General features: G+C 38.0%; 2 protein-coding genes across 2 annotated transcripts in view; both read left to right on the plus strand.

Moving 5' to 3' along the window:
* The first annotated feature begins 7,444 nt into the window (after nucleotides 1-7,444).
* Nucleotides 7,445-20,543, plus strand: LOC117338988. The gene is made up of 4 exons (XM_033900352.1): nucleotides 7,445-7,561; nucleotides 8,831-9,191; nucleotides 17,256-17,948; nucleotides 20,512-20,543. Exons 2-4 carry the CDS (start codon nucleotides 8,843-8,845, stop codon nucleotides 20,541-20,543), a joined length of 1,074 nt encoding a protein of 357 aa, XP_033756243.1. The 5' UTR covers nucleotides 7,445-7,561; nucleotides 8,831-8,842.
* A 1,114-nt stretch (nucleotides 20,544-21,657) lies between these two features.
* LOC117338989 overlaps nucleotides 21,658-23,442 on the plus strand; it is a 138,138-nt gene continuing 136,353 nt past the window's right edge. Inside the window, exon 1 of the mRNA XM_033900353.1 lies at nucleotides 21,658-21,796. The gene's annotated coding sequence lies outside the window, so the exon portion shown is untranslated. The remainder of the gene's footprint in view (nucleotides 21,797-23,442) is intronic.

Here is a 23,442-nt window from a genome sequence, read left to right on the forward strand (position 1 = left end):
CTTTACCCTCTTCAAGATCACATGGATCAAATGCTTTGAAATTTTGAACAACTTCTGTCGGAATAAACTAATTACATTAGTAAGCATGAATAACTTTTTTGAATGACCAACTTTGACCCAGTTTTAAATTTCAATTACATCTAGATTATGTATATATACTGAAAAGGAATAGGATTCGGTTTAATTGTTTAACGTCCTATTAACAGCCAGGGTCATTTAAGGACGTGTCTGGTTTTGGAGGCTGAGGAAAGCGGAGAAAACCCACCCACCTATGGTCAGTATCAGGCAACTATTAGTTTCCTGAGATTAAAGGTTAGCTAAACGAAGCCTGGAGTCAATGTGGTACCATGGGCTTGTTCTTATGATTAGTCAAAGCCTTTCTGTATTTTCGTAGCATATGAATTATGGCAAAATTGAAAAAATAAATTTTGAATGATATATAATAAGATAACCTATACCTCGTTTATGATCGCCTGGTCCGAATGACGTATTTGAGCTTCCACAATTGACTTCTTCATACTGCTAATCGGAATTAAACAAAATTTGACTAGTCCCCCCCCCCCCCCCCCCCCTCTCTCTCTGTCGAGGTCTGAGGGGTGGTATGGTACCAAAAGATGTCAATTTGGCTAAATTAATGAACGACTTCTCTGAATCTAAGCGTTGGATATCGCTCATATTTGATTGGTAGGAGACGTAAAATTGTACAAATGAGGGGGATGGGCAAAAGGGGGGTCAACATGGTTAAATTGATATTAATGACTTCTCTGAAATTAAACAATAGATATGGTTCATAATTGACTGGTAGCACCCCTCTAGGGTAGGGATTAAAAATTGTACAAATTACGAGGCTGACCTTGGAGCAAGGAGGGCGGGCCCGGTCAAAACTGGTCAATTTGGATAAATCGATATAAACAACTCTGAAACTAAGCATTGGATATTGCTCATATTTATTGTGTAGCATCCCTTTAGGGGTATGAATTCCAAATTGTACATATGAAGGGGCTGAGGAGCAGGGCCAAAAGTAGTCAATTTGTCTAAAGTGATATAAACGACTTCTCTTAAAATTAGCAATGGATATCATTCATATTTGAAGGGTAGCATATCCCTTTGGATTAGGATTAGGGATTCAAAATTGTACAAATGACGGAGCTAAATCTGGAGTCAGGAGGGGCGGGCCACAATGGGTTAATTTGGCTATAAATTGATATAAATGACTTCTCTGAAACAAAGCAATGAATATCTCTCATATTTGGCTGCACGGTAGCACCCCTATGAGGAAGGGGTTTAAATTGTACCAATGGTGGGGCGGGATATAAATTACATCTCTGGAACTAAGCAATGTATGACATTTATTAAGTCCACCATCATCAGATGGTGGGCTATTCAAATCCCCCTTTGTCCTTGGTCCGTCCGTAAACAATTTGTCGCTATTTCTCAGAAAGTACTGAGGGGATCTTTGTCAAATAAGTTTTGTTTGTACTTTAAAAAGTTTGGTGCTCGTCTCGAGAGACCAGCAGTGCTGCCATTTAGTTCGAATGGCAGTACAAATGACAGGTTTGGAATCTGTATGGTATTTTGATATTTGTCTGTTGCAGATTTAAAGCATACTTTGCTTGCCGGTCAACAAGTTTGTTAATTGCCTTTAATTCCGTCATGGCTCGGAATCCAAACTAATTTTATTTTGCATATTTTTTTTGAAGATATCAGATACTTAGTATTCGAAAGACAAGGCTTTGCACGAGTGTATTTCAGGAGCTCGTAATTGTAAACTCTGAAGGACAGCCAGAGAGTCGGAACAAATGAATGCCTTTTTTATGCGGTGTTCATCGATGTGGTCGAGGGCCAAACCGATGGCACATGCTTCTGGAGAGAAAATAACGGCACCATCTAGTAAACGAATTGAAGAACAATGGTGATCGGTGTAGCATGCCGCTGAGACCTTTTCACCATCTTTTGAGCCATCAGTGTAGATCTGAACATGATCGGGAAAATCTGCAATGAACTCCCGAAAGGAGGATTTGCTCTGAACAAGAAAATTAAATATAAAACTACATTAGATCTACTGTATTAATTTTTTTTAAATGAATACATATACATACATGCATATTTACATTCCTAATGTGGTTTGCTGATATGAACATACCAAGTGAAAACAACAAACATATGACCATGAATACACTATGAAAACCGTATGAAAACACTGTCTCGTGCAAATCACCTGATTAATCGGGTCATATTAATACGCCTAAGACAGGAAGAGTAACTTCCCTTGGATTGATAACGTTGGTACGAGATAAGTGTTAAGAATATTGAATGATTGTATTTAATATTATTTTTACTTTAATACTTCTTTCTTTTTGTTTTATACAAAATTAAACAAAAAAGACCGGAAAATGTGGAACGACATTAAAACAATGGCGTGGTGCATAGGCGGGATCTCCCGGCTGTTCTAATAATTTGGCGTTTCGTCGTATACATGACAAATTTTTCTTTTTAATAAAATTTCTCGTTTTCTCGATATAATTTTTTAAAATCAAGGTTATGTAAATATATGAATTGAATAGATTTTTTAAATTTCCATTGCGGCTATGAATACCAGTACCTAGCTACATATCCTCTGAGGCGCGCTACCGCGCGCCACGGGATATGTAGCTAGCTACTGGTCCATCATTCGTCGCCCGGCGTCCGTCCGGCCGTCCGTCAACAATTAACTTCTTCATAATCGCTAATCGGAATTGAACAAAATTTGACTGGTAGGATCATTATGGGGTGGGGACTAGAAATTGTACAAATGGTGAAGCTGACCCCCTAGGGGCTGAGAGGCGGGGCCAAAAAGGGTCAATTTGGCTAAATTGATATAAACGACATCTTCTCTGAAACTAAGCAATGGATATCACTCATATTTGACTGGTAGCATCCTTATGGGGTAGGGATACAAATTGTACAAATGATTGGGCTGATCCCCCGGGGACCAGAGGGTGGGGCCAAAGGGGTCAATTTGGCTAAATTGATATAAACGACATCTTCTCTGAAACTAAGCAATGGTAAAAGCTCAAATTTGACTGGTAGCATCCTTATGGGGTAGGGATACAAAATTGTACGAATGGTGGGACTGACCCCTCGGGGTCTGAGGGGCAGGGGGAAAAGTGGTCAATTTAGCTAAATTGATATGTTGTATAAACAATCAATTGTCTGGAAGAAAGCGATGGATATCTATCAAACCTGATTGATAGCATCCCTAGGGGTGGGGATTAAAAAAACACTATAAATAGTCAAGCTGACCCCAGGGGGCTGAGGGGTAGGTCTAAATGGTTCAATTAGGCTAAAGATATATAAACGACTTCTCTAAAATAATGTATGTACACATATCGCTCATATTTGATTGGTAGCTTCCTTATGGGGTAGGAATTAAAAAAAATTACAGATTATGGGGCTGACCCACCCTTGAAGACTTGTTACTGTTTTATCTGTGAAACCATTCAGATCCACACCCCATAATCATATATAGCCTTGCTGGGCATCAAGAGATGAACACAATCCTGATGTAAAAATAGGCCCAGGGTTGAACCGTTCTTTCCCAATCCCAAGGGACTTATTGTTTCTTTAAATACAATCATGTTTAATCTTCACTTTGTTTCTAGGTGATATCTTTGAAGCAGTTGAGTTGTATATAGTCATATATCAACAAATAAAGCTATTAACAAATGAAACAAACATTATTTTGATGTTTGTTCAAATAAACAAGGTGAGCGATACAGGCCCTCTGGGCCGTTATTAAATATAACACACACACACCCCTACCACTCCAGGATATGTTATCACAAAGTGCATGATCTTTGTAATTTAGGATTTCTTATTTATCTTTGTCAACAAAATTAAGAAATGAATATACATTTGTTATGACTTTTTTTATCATTAAAGCTCTATCTACATAATTTTGAATTGAAATGTAAGAGGATTTCAATCTTTTTGGCTCGTATGATATACAGTGTATGATGACACTAACTGTATGTGCAGATATAATGAAACATAAGAATTTGTTGCTCATTAGATTTCAAAATAATAATCCTCTCCCTATATTTCCTGATGACGACACAAACTTGATACGGAACTTTTAACGATTGTCCTGCCTTTAATGCAATACAATTTGTATGTAAACTTTCAAACCGGGAATTTTGTTTTTGTTATCACAAATCATTTTAGTGCAAACGACGTCAAACAAAAAATAAAAAAATAAAGAAAACATATTTCAAAACGATTCTTTTATCAAAATAGATGAATATAAATCTAGTTTGCCATCTGAAGTTATTTCTATTTCATTATTCGACTACATATTTTTGTTGTTGAAAAAATTCTATGCTAAATCACGAGATGCTATGTACATGTACAATGTAATTTGTCGTTGACATTTTAAATACCTTTTGAATAGATTTTCATATGTGAAAAATGGAAAGAAATGGTTCAATTACATATATTTTACTATGCTTACCTTTTCTATAATTAAAAGATTTAGATTTTAAAAAGCATCCAATATTCATTTCAAACGGTCTCTGCTTCAATGTAAATACCAAATTCATTAACAAAACGTGAAAGATACTTAATCAAATGTCCGACGAAGTTTACTCATGTGCACACGAGTGCTGAGAAAGGTGTGTGCATTCAGTTCGACCAATCAAATCAACGCTTACTCAGCGCGATCGACTTTGTTAGAGTACTGTCGATACACAGTAATGTAGTACCAATACCTGTCGGTACTTGTGTTACATTTTGACCGTACACACTTCAGCGCGCAGCGCTGTAAGAATATTGAATGATTGTATTTAATATTATTTTTACTTTAATACTTCTTTCTTTTTGTTTTATACAAAATTAAACAAAAAAGACCGGAAAATGTGGAACGACATTAAAACAATGGCGTGGTGCATAGGCGGGATCTCCCGGCTGTTCTAATAATTTGGCGTTTCGTCGTATACATGACAAATTTTTCTTTTTAATAAAATTTCTCGTTTTCTCGATATAATTTTTTAAAATCAAGGTTATGTAAATATATGAATTGAATAGATTTTTTAAATTTCCATTGCGGCTATGAATACCAGTACCTAGCTACATATCCTCCGAGGCGCGTATTACCGCGCGCCACGGGATATGTAGCTAGCTACTGGTCCGTCATTCGTCGCCCGGCGTCCGTCCGGCCGTCCGTCAACAATTAACTTCTTCATAATCGCTAATCGGAATTGAACAAAATTTGACTGGTAGGATCATTATGGGGTGGGGACTAGAAATTGTACAAATGGTGAAGCTGAACCCCTAGGGGCTGAGAGGCGGGGCCAAAAAGGGTCAATTTGGCTTAATTGATATAAACGATATCTTCTCTGAAACTAAGCAATGGATATCACTCATATTTGACTGGTAGCATCCTTATGGGGTAGGGATATAAATTGTACAAATGATTGGGCTGATCCCCCGGGGACCAGAGGGTGGGGCCAAAAGGGGTCAATTTGGCTAAATTGATATAAACGACATCTTCTCTGAAACTAAGCAATGGTAAACGCTCATATTTGACTGGTAGCATCCTTATGGGGTAGGGATACAAAATTGTACGAATGGTGGGACTGACCCCTGGGGGCCTGAGGGGCAGGGGGAAAAGTGGTCAATTTAGGTAAATTGATATGTTGTATAAACAATCAATTGTCTGGAAGAAAGCGATGAATATCTATCAAACCTGATTGATAGCATCCCTAGGGGTGGGGATTAAAAAAACACTATAAATAGTCCAGCTGACCCCAGGGGGCTGAGGGGTAGGTCTAAATGGTTCAATTCGGCTAAAGATATATAAACGACTTATCTAAAATAATGTATGTACACATCGCTCATATTTGATTGGTAGCTTCCTTATGGGGTAGGAATTAAAAAAATTACAGATTATGGGGCTGACCCACCATTGAAGACTTGTTACTGTTTTATCTGTGAAACCATTCAGATCCACACCCCATAATCATATATAGCCTTGCTGGGCATCAAGAGATGAACACAATCCTGATGTAAAAATAGGCCCAGGGTTGAACCGTTCTTTCCCAATCCCAAGGGACTTATTGTTTCTTTAAATGCAATCATGTTGAATCTTCACTTTGTTTCTAGGTGATATCTTTGAAGCAGTTGAGTTGTATATAGTCATATATCAACAAATAAAGCTATTAGCAAATGAAACAAACATTATTTTGATGTTTGTTCAAATAAACAAGGTGAGCGATACAGGCCCTCTGGGCCGTTATTAAATATAACACACACACACACCCCTACCACTCCAGGATATGTTATCACAAAGTGCATGATCTTTGTAATTTAGGATTTCTTATTTATCTTTGTCAACAAAATTAAGAAATGAATATACATTTGTTATGACTTTTTTATCATTAAAGCTCTATCTACATAATTTTGAATTGAAATGTAAGAGGATTTCAATCTTTTTTGGCTCATATGATATACAGTGTATGATGACACTAACTGTATGTGCAGATATAATGAAACATAAGAATTTGTTGCTCATTAGATTTCAAAATAATAATCCTCTCCCTATATTTCCTGATGACGACACAAACTTGATACGGAACTTTTAACGATTGTCCTGCCTTTAATGAAATACAATTTGTATGTAAACTTTCAAACCGGGAATTTTGTTTTTGTTATCACAAATCATTTTAGTGCAAACGACGTCAAACAAAAAATAAAAAAAATAAGAAAATAAAGAAAACATATTTCAAAACGATTCTTTTATCAAAATAGATGAATATAAATCTAGTTTGCCATCTGAAGTTATTTCTATTACATATTTCATTATTCGACTACATATTTTTGTTGTTGAAAAAATTCTATGCTAAATCACGAGATGCTATGTACAATGTAATTTGTCGTTGACATTTTAAATACCTTTTGAATAGATTTTCATATGTGAAAAATGGAAAGAAATGGTTCAATTACATATATTTTACTATGCTTACCTTTTCTATAATTAAAAGATTTAGATTTTAAAAAGCATCCAATATTCATTTCAAACGGTCTCTGCTTCAATGTAAATACCAAATTCATTAACAAAACGTGAAAGATACTTAATCAAATGGTTTGGACATTTTATTTATTTTTTCTATCTACTAAATATGCTCTGTACAAAAAACAACAAAGTTAAAATAAATTGGATTATTTAACATGTGACCAGAGACTTGTATATCAGGTATATACGTCTCTGATGTGACAGAGCGTTACGGTGGCAATTTTTCCTCCTGCCACGCGCCATTACACTATAAAACTAACAGTATATGATATAGTTCCCCTAGTTCGAGCTTAGACGTGTGCTGATTGGTCCAAAGTTATCGGGTATTCGTGACTTTCATTGGTCTATGGTCTCGTGATTCCACTCTACCGTGTCGGTAAGTTGGTTTTCCTGATACCTCGCGAGGCGGACGTGCAGCCTGGTTGATGTGAGGTGAGACAAGAACAGAGATAACTCCAAAATAAATCGACAATATGTACGAGACAGCTGTATGTGGATAAAGCATAGCCTGAAGTGAGTACAAAACACATCATTTACTTACTAAGAAATCAGTATATTGCATAAATTCAGACGCTAACAAACCTGTACGATTACAGTAGACTACGTACTTTCAGTTTCGTTTTTGGTAAGGTTAGCATTACGATCAAGTTGACTCGCGAGAATCTCATTTTATAAAATCGTAGTTGACAAATGATGAAATGTATATGCATAAGAAAAGGAATTAATTACAGTTATATTTGAATTAAATACACAACTTTCAACTGATGAACAATAATAAACGTACACTACACAGAGTACAGGGGGTAGGCGCCGACCTACTTACTTGGTAATACCAGATTCAATTTCATGCTCTGCTTATAACTACCTCAAAACTTTAAATATACGTAAGGATCAAATTAATTGTTTTATAAATGTAATTTTCAAACAAATAAATGCAAAGGATCATATAAGACCTGATATATACATACAATTTTATTTGACCAGTGTTTTATTTCTGTTTCTAAATAAAGTTGTTTAAAGTTATTTACCTTCTAGGCTACATTACACAGTTTCACAAACAATATGTGGTAAAAGGACATGAAATCATTAGATTTGATGAAATTTTCTATAAAAAGTATGCAGTCTGCAGATGAGCTAGGTCATGAGTGTTGAATTTAGTCTTCATTAGCATGTCCGTGATACGACTCCCCTACCCATCTAGATTTACAGTTATGATAGCTTGCAGGTCGCCATGTTGAGTCTGCCCAGGGTTTTGATAAGACTCCATCTTTACTGTCAAACCATGTGATTTATAATCTGGTAAAACATCCCTATGCCCTCGATTCGGGGGCCGCGGTGGCCGAGTGGTTAAGGTGTCCTGACACTTTAACACTAGCCCTCCACCTCTGGGTTGCGAGTTCGAAACCTACGTGGGGCAGTTGCCAGGTACTTACCGTAGGCCGGTGGTTTTTCTCCGGGTACTCCGGCTTTCCTCCACCTCCAAAACCTGGCACGTCTTTAAATGACCCTGGCTGTTAATAGGACGTTAAACAAAAACAAACAAACAAACAAACATTAGCATGCATGTAAAGGGACCAGCCAATTTATTCAGATAAACTTAATAACATTTATAGTTTATTTATTTTCAAGGTTAGTGTAATTTTAGTTGTGACAATATGTACATTATAAGGCCCGACAAAACGGCTATAGTCTTACAAATTCTTTTTGTATAAAATTGTAATACTTTTTTGCCAGGTGTACATGTACCCGGTATGTATTTAACTTTGTTTTTATCTTTTTCAGAAAAGTATCAACATGTCTTCAAATTCAGATGTTCCCCATAGTAATCCTTCGGTGGACAGAGGCTCTGGCCAGACTGATGGTGCAAGCAAGGGAGACAACCCAAAAGAGGATCCAGGAGATATCTGTACCAGTCAAACAGCAGTAAACCAACAACAGCTTTCAGGAAATAAAGAAAAAGGTTCACATCAGAAGAATTTTACAAGTGGACCATCACCTCTGTCACATGATATTGAACCCAGGCGTGATAACCTACAAAGTAGGAATGATGATTACAAAGGAAAGAAAGCTGCAGACCAAGAGGGTGACTTTAATCGTGAAGGTGGTGCTCATAGTGGATACACCCCTGTAACAAGGACAGGAGGTATTTATAAGTTCTGTAGAAATAGTTAAATGTTAAGAAAAAGAGAATATCCAAACTGGGTCATCTAAACTTTGAACAGATCATCTTTGTACTTTAATTATCAACTGTAAACCTTGTATACTCCACTCATGTTATATGTATAACTGCTACAACCACTTTATATAGGTACATTGTGGTTTGTGGGCAGTATTAGTACAACTTTACTCAGACAAGAGACCTGTAGTTCCAGCTGTCCGATAGCTTAAGAGACCCGGGGGGCCATCACCTTTATAATCAGTTTGGAAGCTGATTATATGATCTTCCTGATCTGATTATAGCTCTACAGATGAAGATGCTGGGAATTCCTACTTGTAAAAGATTGTTGACTCATATGTACACATAAGAGATCACTCTATGTATATTATAAGTCCCCTGCCATTTGAAAAACGGGGGGACTATAGGTTTACCCTCCCTCCGTCCGTCCGTCCGTCCGGCCGTCCATCCGTCCGTCCGTCTGTCTGTCACGAAATAGTTGTCCGGACAACTCCTCCTAAAGTACTCTGATCTTAACAAAACTTGGTATACATGATCAGTATAACATGTAGTTGTGCATCCCACATGTTTTTTTCGAAAAACCATTTAAAAAAAAAAAAGGGAAATGAATAGGTGCACTTCTAGCTCAGGCAGGGGACTTTGTATTGCTGTTGCAATACTATCCATCCTTGTTATTATGGTAAGTCCGTTCAAAAGTTATTGCCCTTTGTTTATTTCAGTATCTGAAGATCTCCTACATTTTGAATCCTTTCTTTAAAACTTGGCAAGCATTATAGCTAAGAAATTAAGTTGTGTTTACCTGAGAAACATTTTAAGGTGGTTGCCTACACCTAACATCAAAATTTTACAGTGGATAGAAAATTTTCATTTTATTTTCAGTGATTATCTATAGGCCATGAAAAGCCGAAATTTGAAAGAGAAAAGATATTTTGTCTAATTATTAGCTTGTTTTACAAAAAATCCCCAATATGCTCAAATATGACCCTGTCTAAAAAATACTAAGAAAATGGAATTTTGAGTAAAATTGATATTTGTGTCTGAAGTCTCAGATGACCTATTACGATCGCCTTTTGTCCAGCGTCGTGCATCGTACGTCGTCTGTCCGTCGTAAACATTTTACATTATCAACTTCTGCTGAATTGAATTCAAACAAATTTGGAAGGAAGCTTCCATGGCTAAAGGTCATATAAATTGTGAATTATATGGTCCCGACCCCCAAGGGGCCTGAGAGGTGGGGCCAAAAAGTGTAAAATTGACTAAAACTTCAAAAATCTTCTTCTCTACTCTCAGATATGTTGGAATCAAACACTCTTCATAGATGGAATGGTCTTAAGGTTGCTTTACCAAATTGTGATTTTCATGGCCCTGGGGTCTCACGTTTGCCCCTGCGGAGAGGGTAAACTTTACTATATATATATATAGAAAAATCACAATTTTGACTATGATTTGTTGGATTTCTATTGGAATTCATTCTAACTTGGTTAACATTATTAGCATGGGATGACAATTTGATGGTTACATATATGCACATGTTGGCTATGACTGACCTCCAGGGGCTGATAGGCGGGGCTAAAAGGGGTCAAATTGACTGAAATTTCAAAAATCTTCTTCTCTACTCTCAGATATGGTGGATTCAAATATCTTCATAGATAGAAGGGTCTCAAGGTGCTTACCGAAATTGTGAATTTCATGACCCTGGGGTCTCACGTTTAGCCCTGGGGAAGCGGTAAACTTTACTATAATTTATATTTATATGGAAACAACAATTTTTCACTATGATTTGTTGGATTTGTATTGGAATTCATTCTGATTTGGTTAACCTGATCAGCATGGGATGACAGTTTAATGGTATGCACATGTTGGCCCTGACTGACCCCCTGGGGCTGATGGGCGGGGCCAAAAAGGGTCAATTAAATTAACTTATATACTTCAAAACTCATGGGCCTCTTTTCACATTATACACATTAACATGCAGCTAATATATTTTGTCTTCAAAACTCTAAATAAAATACCACTAGATAAGGAAGTTACCCAGATAGCATGACTACGTTGGGCCAACGTTGGCCCACAGATGTTGACTACGTAGGGCCAATGTTGGCAAACTACGTTGGCCCTATGTAATTTTGCTCATCGGCCCATTGTTGGCCCAACGTGTTGGCCCATCGTTGGACCAACATTGTATGTCAGATAACCAATGTTGGCCCATCGTTGTATGTCAGATTGCCAACGTTGGCCCATCGTTGGTTTCAAGTGTGTATTTCCAACTATTGGTTTCACCTTCATAGGCCCAACATTGGCCCAACGTAACAAACAGTAGATAAAGTGATGCTTATGTGTAATGCTGGCAACATAAAAATTAATCAGTTGTCATAATGGCAAGTGCTTTACAATTTATTTGTATATGATGACAATACAGTGATTAAATGTACATTATTCTCTTTTACAATCAACAGTTTTGAATACAGTATGTTAGTTATCATTATAAAGAGTCAAAACTGATAAATGATTATCAGATGTTAATTTTATAGTTATCTGTCCCAGATCAGTCCTGTTCGGAATCGTCACTAAGCACAGCATTGATAGTTGCAGTAGCTGTCTGTTGTGTCCTTTTTTGTTCCTTTCTCCTTTTCCTGCCACCATCGCGATCACAAGCAAATCTGAACCAATCTTTTGCAATTGCTGCAATTTCCGAATCTTCCTTACTGTAGCTGTTGGAACAAATAAACAATATATCAAATCTACACAGAATGTAAAAATCAAGCGACACAGATCGATGGCCTGAATCGCTAACCTGGACATTTCTGCAGTTATGGCATTATGGCATTAAAGTAATTTACATTATTATATATAGATTATATATATATATGAAATTTGTCAAGTAGTAATAACGACAGTACAGACAAGTATTTTCGAGGCAATCTGCCCCTTTATCAAGAAACAAGGTAATTACAAACGATCTGACATTGAACATGGAACAGCTACATAAATTTTGTAGATAAATATACTTAGTATATATATGTGTGTGTGTGTAAGAAATGAAAAATAAATTCTGAAAACTTGATGACCCCGATATCTAGCAAGCAAAAGTGTACGTACGGTAGTGTACGTACGCTGTTGGTCTTGTGGAATTAATTAATATACTAAAATTACTTCAGGAATTGAAACATAATTAAAAAGCAAATCATATAGCCTACTTACATTGTCTTTTGATCAAAGAAATGTTCTCTTTCTTCTTCGTGATTAATCCAAATATCTTCAGTGTAAGTCGAAATAGCACTGTACTGTGTACAACCAGTTGAACAGCTCGGACAAGGTCCCTGATAAGAATGTAACAACTGCAGGCAGCTTGACCATCCCTAGTATCAGATGTCACGGTTACCAAGGGAACTGGTCCGACCCTTGCTGTGAGAAGCGCTGACCCAGTTTTGTGGGCAGTAAACATGCATAGATAATGGCATCCTTAAACCGGCCACTAAAATATTTACCAAAACATTTATGTCCTTGTTCCTGTTTTACTACAGTATAAAAGACTTTAATTTATGATTAGTTAATCTCATGCAAACAATACATTTTATTATATAGTGATTTTGAAAAAAAAATCACTATTAAAAAATCTTATGAAGTGTATTTTTAAAAATGGTTGATAATATATATATCAACTTTGATTACAGATAATCACTTTTGTTTGAATTTGTTGTAAACCTGCTTGGGCTTACAACATCGGGTCAACGTAGGACCAACGTTGGACCAACCTAGGTAATTCAGCACTGAAATGTACTAACAGGGGGCCAATGTTGGGCCAACGTAGTGTTCCCAACTTATCTTCACTTGCTGTCGAGTAAAACAACTTGTTGTTGGGCCAACGTCGGGCCAACGTTGTATGACCAACGCCAACCATTGGCCAACCGTACAACCATATGCCAACGTTGGCCCAACGTTGTCATGCTATCTGGGTAATGAATATCCATTATTTAATTCCTTTAAGATTAACTGAAACTTTTTTTCATGCAATTTATTCTTCTTTTTCCTATAAAACATTATAAATGTTACATACTTTCCAAAGCAATAGAACTACAGTAAAACCTTGCTATATCGCCACCTTCTGTTCTCCACGATTTTGGCGATATAACGAGTTTGGTGGTATATCAGGTTTACCGCTCAAACCCAACTTTGCTGTCCAAACACTATGAATAGTGCTTCCATAACAACTGACGACTTTGAAAATCAAAAACAATTTATTCATATCAAAATATTGCATCAAATTTTACACAAATATGCTTTGATAAGAAATAGAATTAAATTTAATAATTTTCCCGAGAATATCATCATAATTTGCATCACATGATCTAGTAATCGTAACATGATTTTCACTGTTATCTCGTTTGACTGTGCATGTTCTACCTGGCGCCGAAAAACGTATCAATTGTCATCTGTTTTGCCTTCAACCGACAAACTTACCAAACAAACTGTTGAAGAGATAAACATTTCTAAATGTCTGATTCAGCTGTAGAATGTTTGTGTTCCAGAAATTTGACAACGTTTCATCATTAACTCGCAATAGTAATGTTTTCAGATCTTTGTCAGGGGTTTCCGGTTATTGTTAACGTTGCGTCATCACGTACCGATCTTCAGCTTCCTAGTTCACTGTTCCCATAGGGATCACTATCATGATTTTCAGCTTCCTAGTTAACTGTTCCCATAGAGATACAATTGTAATACAATCATGATCTCCAGCTTCCTAGTTCACCGTTCCCACAGAGATCACTATCATGATCTTCAGCTTCCCAGTTCACTGTTCCCTGTGACAGAGATCACTATCATGATTTTCAGCTTCCTAGTTAACTGTTCCCATAGAGATAATACAATCATGATCTCCAGCTTCCCAGTTCACTGTTCCCTGTGACAGAGATCACTATCATGATTTTCAGCTTCCTAGTTCACTGTTCCCACAGAGATAAAACAATCATGATCTCAAGCTTCCCAGTTCACTGTTCCCTGTGACAGAGATCACTATCATGATCTTCAGCTTTCCAGTTCACTGTTCCCACAGGGATCACTATTATGATTTTTAGCTTCCTAGTTCACTGTTTCCATAGAGGTAATACAATCATGATCTCCAGCTTCCCAGTTCACTGTTCCCTGTGACAGAGATCACTATCATGATCTCCAGCTTCCCAGTTCACTGTTCCCACAGAGATCACTATCATGATCTTCAGCTTCCCAGTTCACTGTTCCCTGTGACAGAGATCACTATCATGATTTCCAGCTTCCTAGTTCACTGTTCCCACAGAGATAATACAATCATGATCTCCAGTTTCCCAGTTCACTGTTCCCTGTGACAGAGATCACTATCATGATTTTCAGCTTCCTAGTTCACTGTTCCCATAGAGATAATACAATCATGATCTCCAGCTTCCCAGTTCACTGTTCCCACAGGGATCACTATTATGATTTTTAGCTTCCTAGTTCACTGTTTCCATAGAGATAATACAATCATGATCTTCAGCTTCCCAGTTCACTTTCCCACAGAGATAATACAATCATGATCTCCAGCTTCCTAGTTCACTGTTTCCATAGAGATAATACAATCATGATCTTCAGCTTCCTAGTTCACTGTTTCCATAAAGATAATACAATCATGATCTTCAGCTTCCCAGTTACTGTTCCCTGTGACAGAGATCACTATCATGATTTTCAGCTTCCTAGTTCACTGTTCCCATAGAGATAATACAATCATGATCTCCAGCTTCCCAGTTCACTGTTCCCACAGGGATCACTATCATGATTTTCAGCTTCCTAGTTCACTGTTCCCATAGAGATAATACAATCATGATCTCCAGCTTCCCAGTTCACTGTTCCCACAGAGATCACTATCATGATTTTCAGCTTCCTAGTTCACTGTTCCCATAGAGATAATACAATCATGATCTCCAACTTCCCAGTTCACTTTCCCACAGAGATAATAAATCATGATCTCCAGCTTCCTAGGTCACTGTTCCCACAGAGATCTCTCTAGCTTCCCAAGTCAATGTTCTACTGATCAAGCTCAGCATTTATATGTCTGCTGGCATTTTAATAAGTCTAAAAGGTATTAACTTGATTGTGTGTAAAACCAAAACCTTTCACAGTGATAACTAATCAGTATTACAAATGTACCTTATTCCAAGTGTTTTATTTATCTGAACTCTGGCAACAAATGCTATTATGAGAGATGCTAAATAATACCTGTTGTAAGTAAAGTCCAGCTTGTATGTAAGTGACTTCCAGAAAGGTTGATACTCGATCAAACTAATATGTTTTTATGATTGCATTGTAATGTATTTGTAATTGTTGTTTTTTAGCCCACCATCATCAGATGGTGGGCTGTTCAAATCGCCCTGCGTCCGTGGTCCGTGGTCCGTCCGTCCGTCCATCCGTCCGTAAACAATTCTTGTTATCGCTATTTCTCAGAAAGTACTGATGGGATCTTTCTCAAATTTCATATGTAGGTTCCCCTTGGTGCCTTGTTATGCATATTGCGTTTTGAGACCAATCGGAAAACAAAATGGCCGACAGGCAGCCATCTTGGATTTTGACAATTGAAGTTTGTTATCGCTATTTCTGAGAAAGTACTAAAGGGATCTTTTTCAAATTTCATATGAAGGTTCCCCTTGGTGCCTAGTTATGCATAATGCGTTTTGAGACCAATCGAATAACAACATGGCCGACAGGCAGCCATCTTGGATTTTGACAATTGAAGTTTGTTATCGCTATTTCTGAGAAAGTACTGAAGGGATCTTTCTCAAATTTCATATGAAGGTTCCCCTAGGTGCCTAGTTATGCATATTGCGTTTTGAGACCAATCGAAAAACAACATGGCCGACAGGCAGCCATCTTGGATTTTGACAATTGAAGTTTGTTATCGCTATTTCTGAGAAAGTACTGAAGGGATCTTTCTCAAATTTCATATGTAGGTTCCCCTTGGTGCCTAGTTATGCATATTGCGATTTGAGACCAATCGGATAACAACATGGCCTACAGGCAGCCATCTTGGATTTTGACAATTGAAGTTTGTTATCGCTATTTCTGAGAAAGCACTGAATGTATCTTTCTGAAATTTCATATGTAGGTTTCCCTTGGTGCCTAGTTATGCATATTGCGTTTTGAGACCAATCCGAAAACAACATGGCCGACAGGCAGCCATCTTGGATTTTGACAATTGAAGTTTGTTATTGCTATTTCTGAGAAAGTACTGAAGGGATCTTTCTCAAATTTCATATGTAGGTTCCCCTTGGTGCCTAGTTATGCATATTGTGATTTGAGACCAATCGGAAAACAACATGGCCGACAGGCAGCCATCTTGGATTTTGACAATTGAAGTTTGTTATCACTATTTCTGAGAAAGTACGGAATGGATCTTTCTGAAATTTCATATGTAGGTTTCCCTTGGTGCCTAGTTATGCATATTGCGTTTTGAGACCAATCCGAAAACAACATGGCCGACAGGCAGCCATCTTGGATTTTGACAATTGAAGTTTGTTATCGCTATTTCTCAGGAAGTACTGAAGGGATCTTTCTCAAATTTCATATGTAGGTTCCCTTTGGTGCCTCGTTATGCTAATTGCATTTTGAGATCAATTGGAAAACAATATGGCCGACAGACCGCCATCTTGGATTTTGACAATTGAAGTTTGTTATCTCTATTTCTCAAAGTACTGAATGGATCTTTCTCAAATTTCATAAGTAGGTTCCCCTTGGTCCCTTGTATTGCATTTTTGGACCAGTCTGTCCTGAAAACAACCTGGCAAACAAACAGCCATTATCGTTAAATCTCAAATTTCTTATATAGCTGGGATTCCCTTGTTTGAAAAGTACTGGAGGGATGTCTCAATTTGCACAGATTAGTAAAATGAAGGGAAAAGTAGAGAAAAGATCAATCTGACATGGATCCTATGAAGATCATTCAATGGTGGGCGCCAAGATCCCTCTGGGATCTCTTGTTTGTAATGTGTAATGCAATTTTCAAAATTATCAAAATCATTTATTTTCTAGAAAAAAGGACAGAATCTGGGCCAGACTTCCACAACTTGGATTATTCAGGTCATTTTAAAATCAACTTAATATCCCAGGAGTCCAGAAAGGATGTATTGAAGATGGAAACGAATGAAGACCAATTTGTCAAGTTCTGTCATCTGTTTCATTCTGATTTGCAGTTAGATGCAGTAAAACAGGCTTTGCTCTCTGATCTAAAACTTGTGGTGACAAGAGGTGGATACCCTCCTTCTGTCTCTCCACAGCAAGGAGCCTCAGCTCCTTTAGATACAAGTATAAAATGTGTCCTTACTTGTCTGTGTTATCAACTTCAAACTGTGAATATTTCTTCTACATCCTTGAACATAGACCATGTCAAGGAAACTCTGTCATCATTGAAAAGCTACCAGAAGGGCATTGTGATTGGCTATCAGGTGTCAGGTGATACCATCAACTACTGGCTGGCTGGGGAACGTGGTGCCATGAAGATCACCATGGATGTTCTTACTCAGCAGAGAGGTGCTATTTCTGATGTTGTAAGAGGAAGTCAGAAAATGGATAAGTTACAAGGAGACTATGTTGGAGATACAGATACTGATATGGATAGCAGACAGTCTGGACAAAGTGGATCAGATAACAGACAGACAGGACAAAGTGGATCAGATAACAGACAGACAGGACAAACTGGAACAGATAACAGACAGACAAGACAAAGTGGATCAGATAACAGACAGACAGGACAAAGTGGATCAGATAACAGACAGACAGGACAAAGTGGATCAGACAACAGACAGACAGGACAAAGTGGATCAGACAACAGACAGACAGGACAAAGTGGATCAGATAACAGACAGACAGGACAAAGTGGATCAGATAACAGACAGACAGGACAAAGTGGATCAGATAACAGACAGACAGGACAAAGTGGATTAGATAACAGACAGACAGGACAAAGTGGATCAGACAACAGACAGACAGGACAAAGTGGATCAGATAACAGACAGACAGGACAAAGTGGATTATATAACAGACAGTCAGGACAAAGTGGATCAGATAACAGACAGACAGGACAAAGTGGATCAGATAACAGACAGACAGGACAAAGTGGATCAGATAACAGACAGACAGGACAAAGTGGATCAGATAACAGACAGACAGGACAAAGTGGATCAGATAACAGACAGATAGGACAAAGTGGATCAGATAACAGACAGTCCAGACAAAGTGGATCAGATAACAGACAGACTGGACAAAGTGGATCAGATAACAGACAGACAGGACAAAGTGGATCAGACAACAGACAGACAGGACAAAGTGGATCAGACAACAGACAGACAGGACAAAGTGGATCAGACAACAGACAGACAGGACAAAGTGGATCAGACAACAGACAGACAGGACAAAGTGGATCAGATAACAGACAGTCCAGACAAAGTGGATCTAGCCAATCTGACAACACAGTACCAGGTAATTGTTGTATTGTGTAGGTTGTAGTAACAGTAGTAGTTGTGCTATTTTCTGGTGTGCCAAGCTTCAAATACTGTATTTGAGGAAAAGGAAGAGTTATAGAACTTGTTCAAGATTATCAGTTCAAGATTATCATTTCAGAGTAGGCGTTAATTGGGAAAAGTAAATTTTTTAACCTTTTACTAGAATTTTGCTTTTTAGAATTTCTCTTAAGATTATTAGGTAAAACCGGGGGAACTATGGGCTATATCTCTGTCCATCTTGTATGTCAGTAATGCCAAAGATCGTCAGTGCTTTAGCGGCCTTCCTTGAGGGAATTTGATCATACTTCACGCAATGATAAAGGATCATAACATCTCAGAAAAGTTTGAGACTCAGGTTTTTTTGGTCAAGCTTTTTTTTAAAATGTTTTTAGAGGGTTCAGGTTTTTTTGGTCAAGCTAAAGGTCTATGTTACTGTTTTTAGAGGGTTCTGGTAGGGGATATATATCGCTTTAGTAATTAACTCATGTCCCATTGGGAACTGCATGTGGAGAGAGTATAATAGGATTGTGTTGTGTTCATCTTCAAATATTTTTAGCCCACCATCATCAGATGGTGGGCTATTCAAATCGCCCTGCGTCTGTGGTCCGTGGTCCGTCCCTCCATCCGTCCGTCCATAACCAATTCTTGTTATCGCTATTTCTCAGAAAGTGCTGAAGAGATCTTTCTCAAATTTTATATGTAGGTTCCCCTTGGTGCCTAGTTATGCATATTGCATTTTGAGACCAATCGGAAAACAACATGGCCGACAGGCAGCCATCTTGGATTTTGACAATTGAAGTTTGTTATTGCTATTTCTGAGAAAGTACTGAAGGGATCTTTCTCAAATTTCATATGTAGGTTCCCCTTGGTGCCTAGTTATGCATATTGTGATTTGAGACCAATCGGAAAACAACATGGCCGACAGGCAGCCATCTTGGATTTTGACAATTGAAGTTTGTTATCACTATTTCTGAGAAAGTACGGAATGGATCTTTCTGAAATTTCATATGTAGGTTTCCCTTGGTGCCTAGTTATGCATATTGCGTTTTGAGACCAATCCGAAAACAACATGGCCGACAGGCAGCCATCTTGGATTTTGACAATTGAAGTTTGTTATCGCTATTTCTCAGGAAGTACTGAAGGGATCTTTCTCAAATTTCATATGTAGGTTCCCTTTGGTGCCTCGTTATGCTAATTGCATTTTGAGATCAATTGGAAAACAATATGGCCGACAGACCGCCATCTTGGATTTTGACAATTGAAGTTTGTTATCTCTATTTCTCAAAGTACTGAATGGATCTTTCTCAAATTTCATAAGTAGGTTCCCCTTGGTCCCTTGTATTGCATTTTTGGACCAGTCTGTCCTGAAAACAACCTGGCAAACAAACAGCCATTATCGTTAAATCTCAAATTTCTTATATAGCTGGGATTCCCTTGTTTGAAAAGTACTGGAGGGATGTCTCAATTTGCACAGATTAGTAAAATGAAGGGAAAAGTAGAGAAAAGATCAATCTGACATGGATCCTATGAAGATCATTCAATGGTGGGCGCCAAGATCCCTCTGGGATCTCTTGTTTGTAATGTGTAATGCAATTTTCAAAATTATCAAAATCATTTATTTTCTAGAAAAAAGGACAGAATCTGGGCCAGACTTCCACAACTTGGATTATTCAGGTCATTTTAAAATCAACTTAATATCCCAGGAGTCCAGAAAGGATGTATTGAAGATGGAAACGAATGAAGACCAATTTGTCAAGTTCTGTCATCTGTTTCATTCTGATTTGCAGTTAGATGCAGTAAAACAGGCTTTGCTCTCTGATCTAAAACTTGTGGTGACAAGAGGTGGATACCCTCCTTCTGTCTCTCCACAGCAAGGAGCCTCAGCTCCTTTAGATACAAGTATAAAATGTGTCCTTACTTGTCTGTGTTATCAACTTCAAACTGTGAATATTTCTTCTACATCCTTGAACATAGACCATGTCAAGGAAACTCTGTCATCATTGAAAAGCTACCAGAAGGGCATTGTGATTGGCTATCAGGTGTCAGGTGATACCATCAACTACTGGCTGGCTGGGGAACGTGGTGCCATGAAGATCACCATGGATGTTCTTACTCAGCAGAGAGGTGCTATTTCTGATGTTGTAAGAGGAAGTCAGAAAATGGATAAGTTACAAGGAGACTATGTTGGAGATACAGATACTGATATGGATAGCAGACAGTCTGGACAAAGTGGATCAGATAACAGACAGACAGGACAAAGTGGATCAGATAACAGACAGACAGGACAAACTGGAACAGATAACAGACAGACAAGACAAAGTGGATCAGATAACAGACAGACAGGACAAAGTGGATCAGATAACAGACAGACAGGACAAAGTGGATCAGATAACAGACAGTCCAGACAAAGTGGATCAGACAACAGACAGACAGGACAAAGTGGATCAGATAACAGACAGACAGGACAAAGTGGATCAGATAACAGACAGACAGGACAAAGTGGATCAGATAACAGACAGACAGGACAAAGTGGATTAGATAACAGACAGACAGGACAAAGTGGATCAGACAACAGACAGACAGGACAAAGTGGATCAGATAACAGACAGACAGGACAAAGTGGATTATATAACAGACAGTCAGGACAAAGTGGATCAGATAACAGACAGACAGGACAAAGTGGATCAGATAACAGACAGACAGGACAAAGTGGATCAGATAACAGACAGACAGGACAAAGTGGATCAGATAACAGACAGACAGGACAAAGTGGATCAGATAACAGACAGACAGGACAAAGTGGATCAGATAACAGACAGTCCAGACAAAGTGGATCAGATAACAGACAGACTGGACAAAGTGGATCAGATAACAGACAGACAGGACAAAGTGGATCAGACAACAGACAGACAGGACAAAGTGGATCAGACAACAGACAGACAGGACAAAGTGGATCAGACAACAGACAGACAGGACAAAGTGGATCAGACAACAGACAGACAGGACAAAGTGGATCAGATAACAGACAGTCCAGACAAAGTGGATCTAGCCAATCTGACAACACAGTACCAGGTAATTGTTGTATTGTGTAGGTTGTAGTAACAGTAGTAGTTGTGCTATTTTCTGGTGTGCCAAGCTTCAAATACTGTATTTGAGGAAAAGGAAGAGTTATAGAACTTGTTCAAGATTATCAGTTCAAGATTATCATTTCAGAGTAGGCGTTAATTGGGAAAAGTAAATTTTTTAACCTTTTACTAGAATTTTGCTTTTTAGAATTTCTCTTAAGATTATTAGGTAAAACCGGGGGAACTATGGGCTATATCTCTGTCCATCTTGTATGTCAGTAATGCCAAAGATCGTCAGTGCTTTAGCGGCCTTCCTTGAGGGAATTTGATCATACTTCACGCAATGATAAAGGATCATAACATCTCAGAAAAGTTTGAGACTCAGGTTTTTTTGGTCAAGCTTTTTTTTAAAATGTTTTTAGAGGGTTCAGGTTTTTTTGGTCAAGCTAAAGGTCTATGTTACTGTTTTTAGAGGGTTCTGGTAGGGGATATATATCGCTTTAGTAATTAACTCATGTCCCATTGGGAACTGCATGTGGAGAGAGTATAATAGGATTGTGTTGTGTTCATCTTCAAATATTTTTAGCCCACCATCATCAGATGGTGGGCTATTCAAATCGCCCTGCGTCTGTGGTCCGTGGTCCGTCCCTCCATCCGTCCGTCCATAACCAATTCTTGTTATCGCTATTTCTCAGAAAGTGCTGAAGAGATCTTTCTCAAATTTTATATGTAGGTTCCCCTTGGTGCCTAGTTATGCATATTGCATTTTGAGACCAATCGGAAAACAACATGGCCGACAGGCAGCCATCTTGGATTTTGACAATTGAAGTTTGTTATCGCTATTTCTCAGAAAGTACTGAAGGGATCTTTCTCAAATTTCATATGTAGGTTCCCCTTGGTGCCTAGTTATGCGTATTGCATTTTGAGACAATCGGAAAACAACATGGCCAACAGGCAGCCATCATGGATTTTGACAATTGAAGTTTGTTATCGCTATTTCTGAGAAAGTACTGAAGGGATCTTTCTCAAATTTCATTTGTAGGTTGGCCTTGGTCCGAAGTTAAGCATATTCCATTTTTGGACCAGTTAGAAAACAACATGGCCGAAAGGCAGCCATTATGGATTTTGCCAATTGAAGTTTAAAATTGTTATGGCTATTTCTCATAAAGTACTGAAGGGGTCTTTCTCAAATTTCATATGTAGGTTCCCCTTGGTCCCTCGTATTGCATTTTGGGACCAGTCTGTCCTGAAAACAACCTGGCAAACAAACAGCCATTATCGCTAAATCTCATACATGTAGCTAGGATTTCCTTGTTTGAAAAGTACTGGAGGGATGTTTCTCAATTTGCACAGATTAGTAAAATGAAAGGAAAAGTAGAGAGAAGATCAATCTGACATAGAACCTATAAAGATCATTCAATGTGGGCGCCAAGATCCCTCTGGGATCTCTTGTTAATTTGTCCGGGTTGTCTCTCCTACGCTGTAATTGATTGTTACTGGAACTTTGAGTTAACCTAGTTGAGGAAATACTACTGTATTACACCAAAAGTTGGATTAATTTCTCTGCCCTGCAATTTGATCTTTGACTTTTATTTAACCCATTCGTTTTGAACTAGTAACAATCAATTTAGAATGCTGCTCTTTGTCTGTAAC

The sequence above is a fragment of the Pecten maximus genome, chromosome 12 (genome assembly GCF_902652985.1).
Source record: "Pecten maximus chromosome 12, xPecMax1.1, whole genome shotgun sequence".
NCBI lineage: Eukaryota > Metazoa > Mollusca > Bivalvia > Pectinida > Pectinidae > Pecten > Pecten maximus.

Bases quoted from the DNA above. Each gene is read 5' to 3' on its own strand.
- LOC117338988 (XM_033900352.1), top strand. From the start codon at position 8,843: ATGTCTTCAAATTCAGATGTTCCCCATAGTAATCCTTCGGTGGACAGA. The intron at 9,192-17,255 runs GTATTTATAAGT...TTTATTTTCTAG, and splicing joins CCCTGTAACAAGGACAGGAG to AAAAAAGGACAGAATCTGGG. The intron at 17,949-20,511 runs GTGGATCAGATA...TCTGATTTGCAG, and splicing joins TAACAGACAGACAAGACAAA to TTAGATGCAGTAAAACAGGC.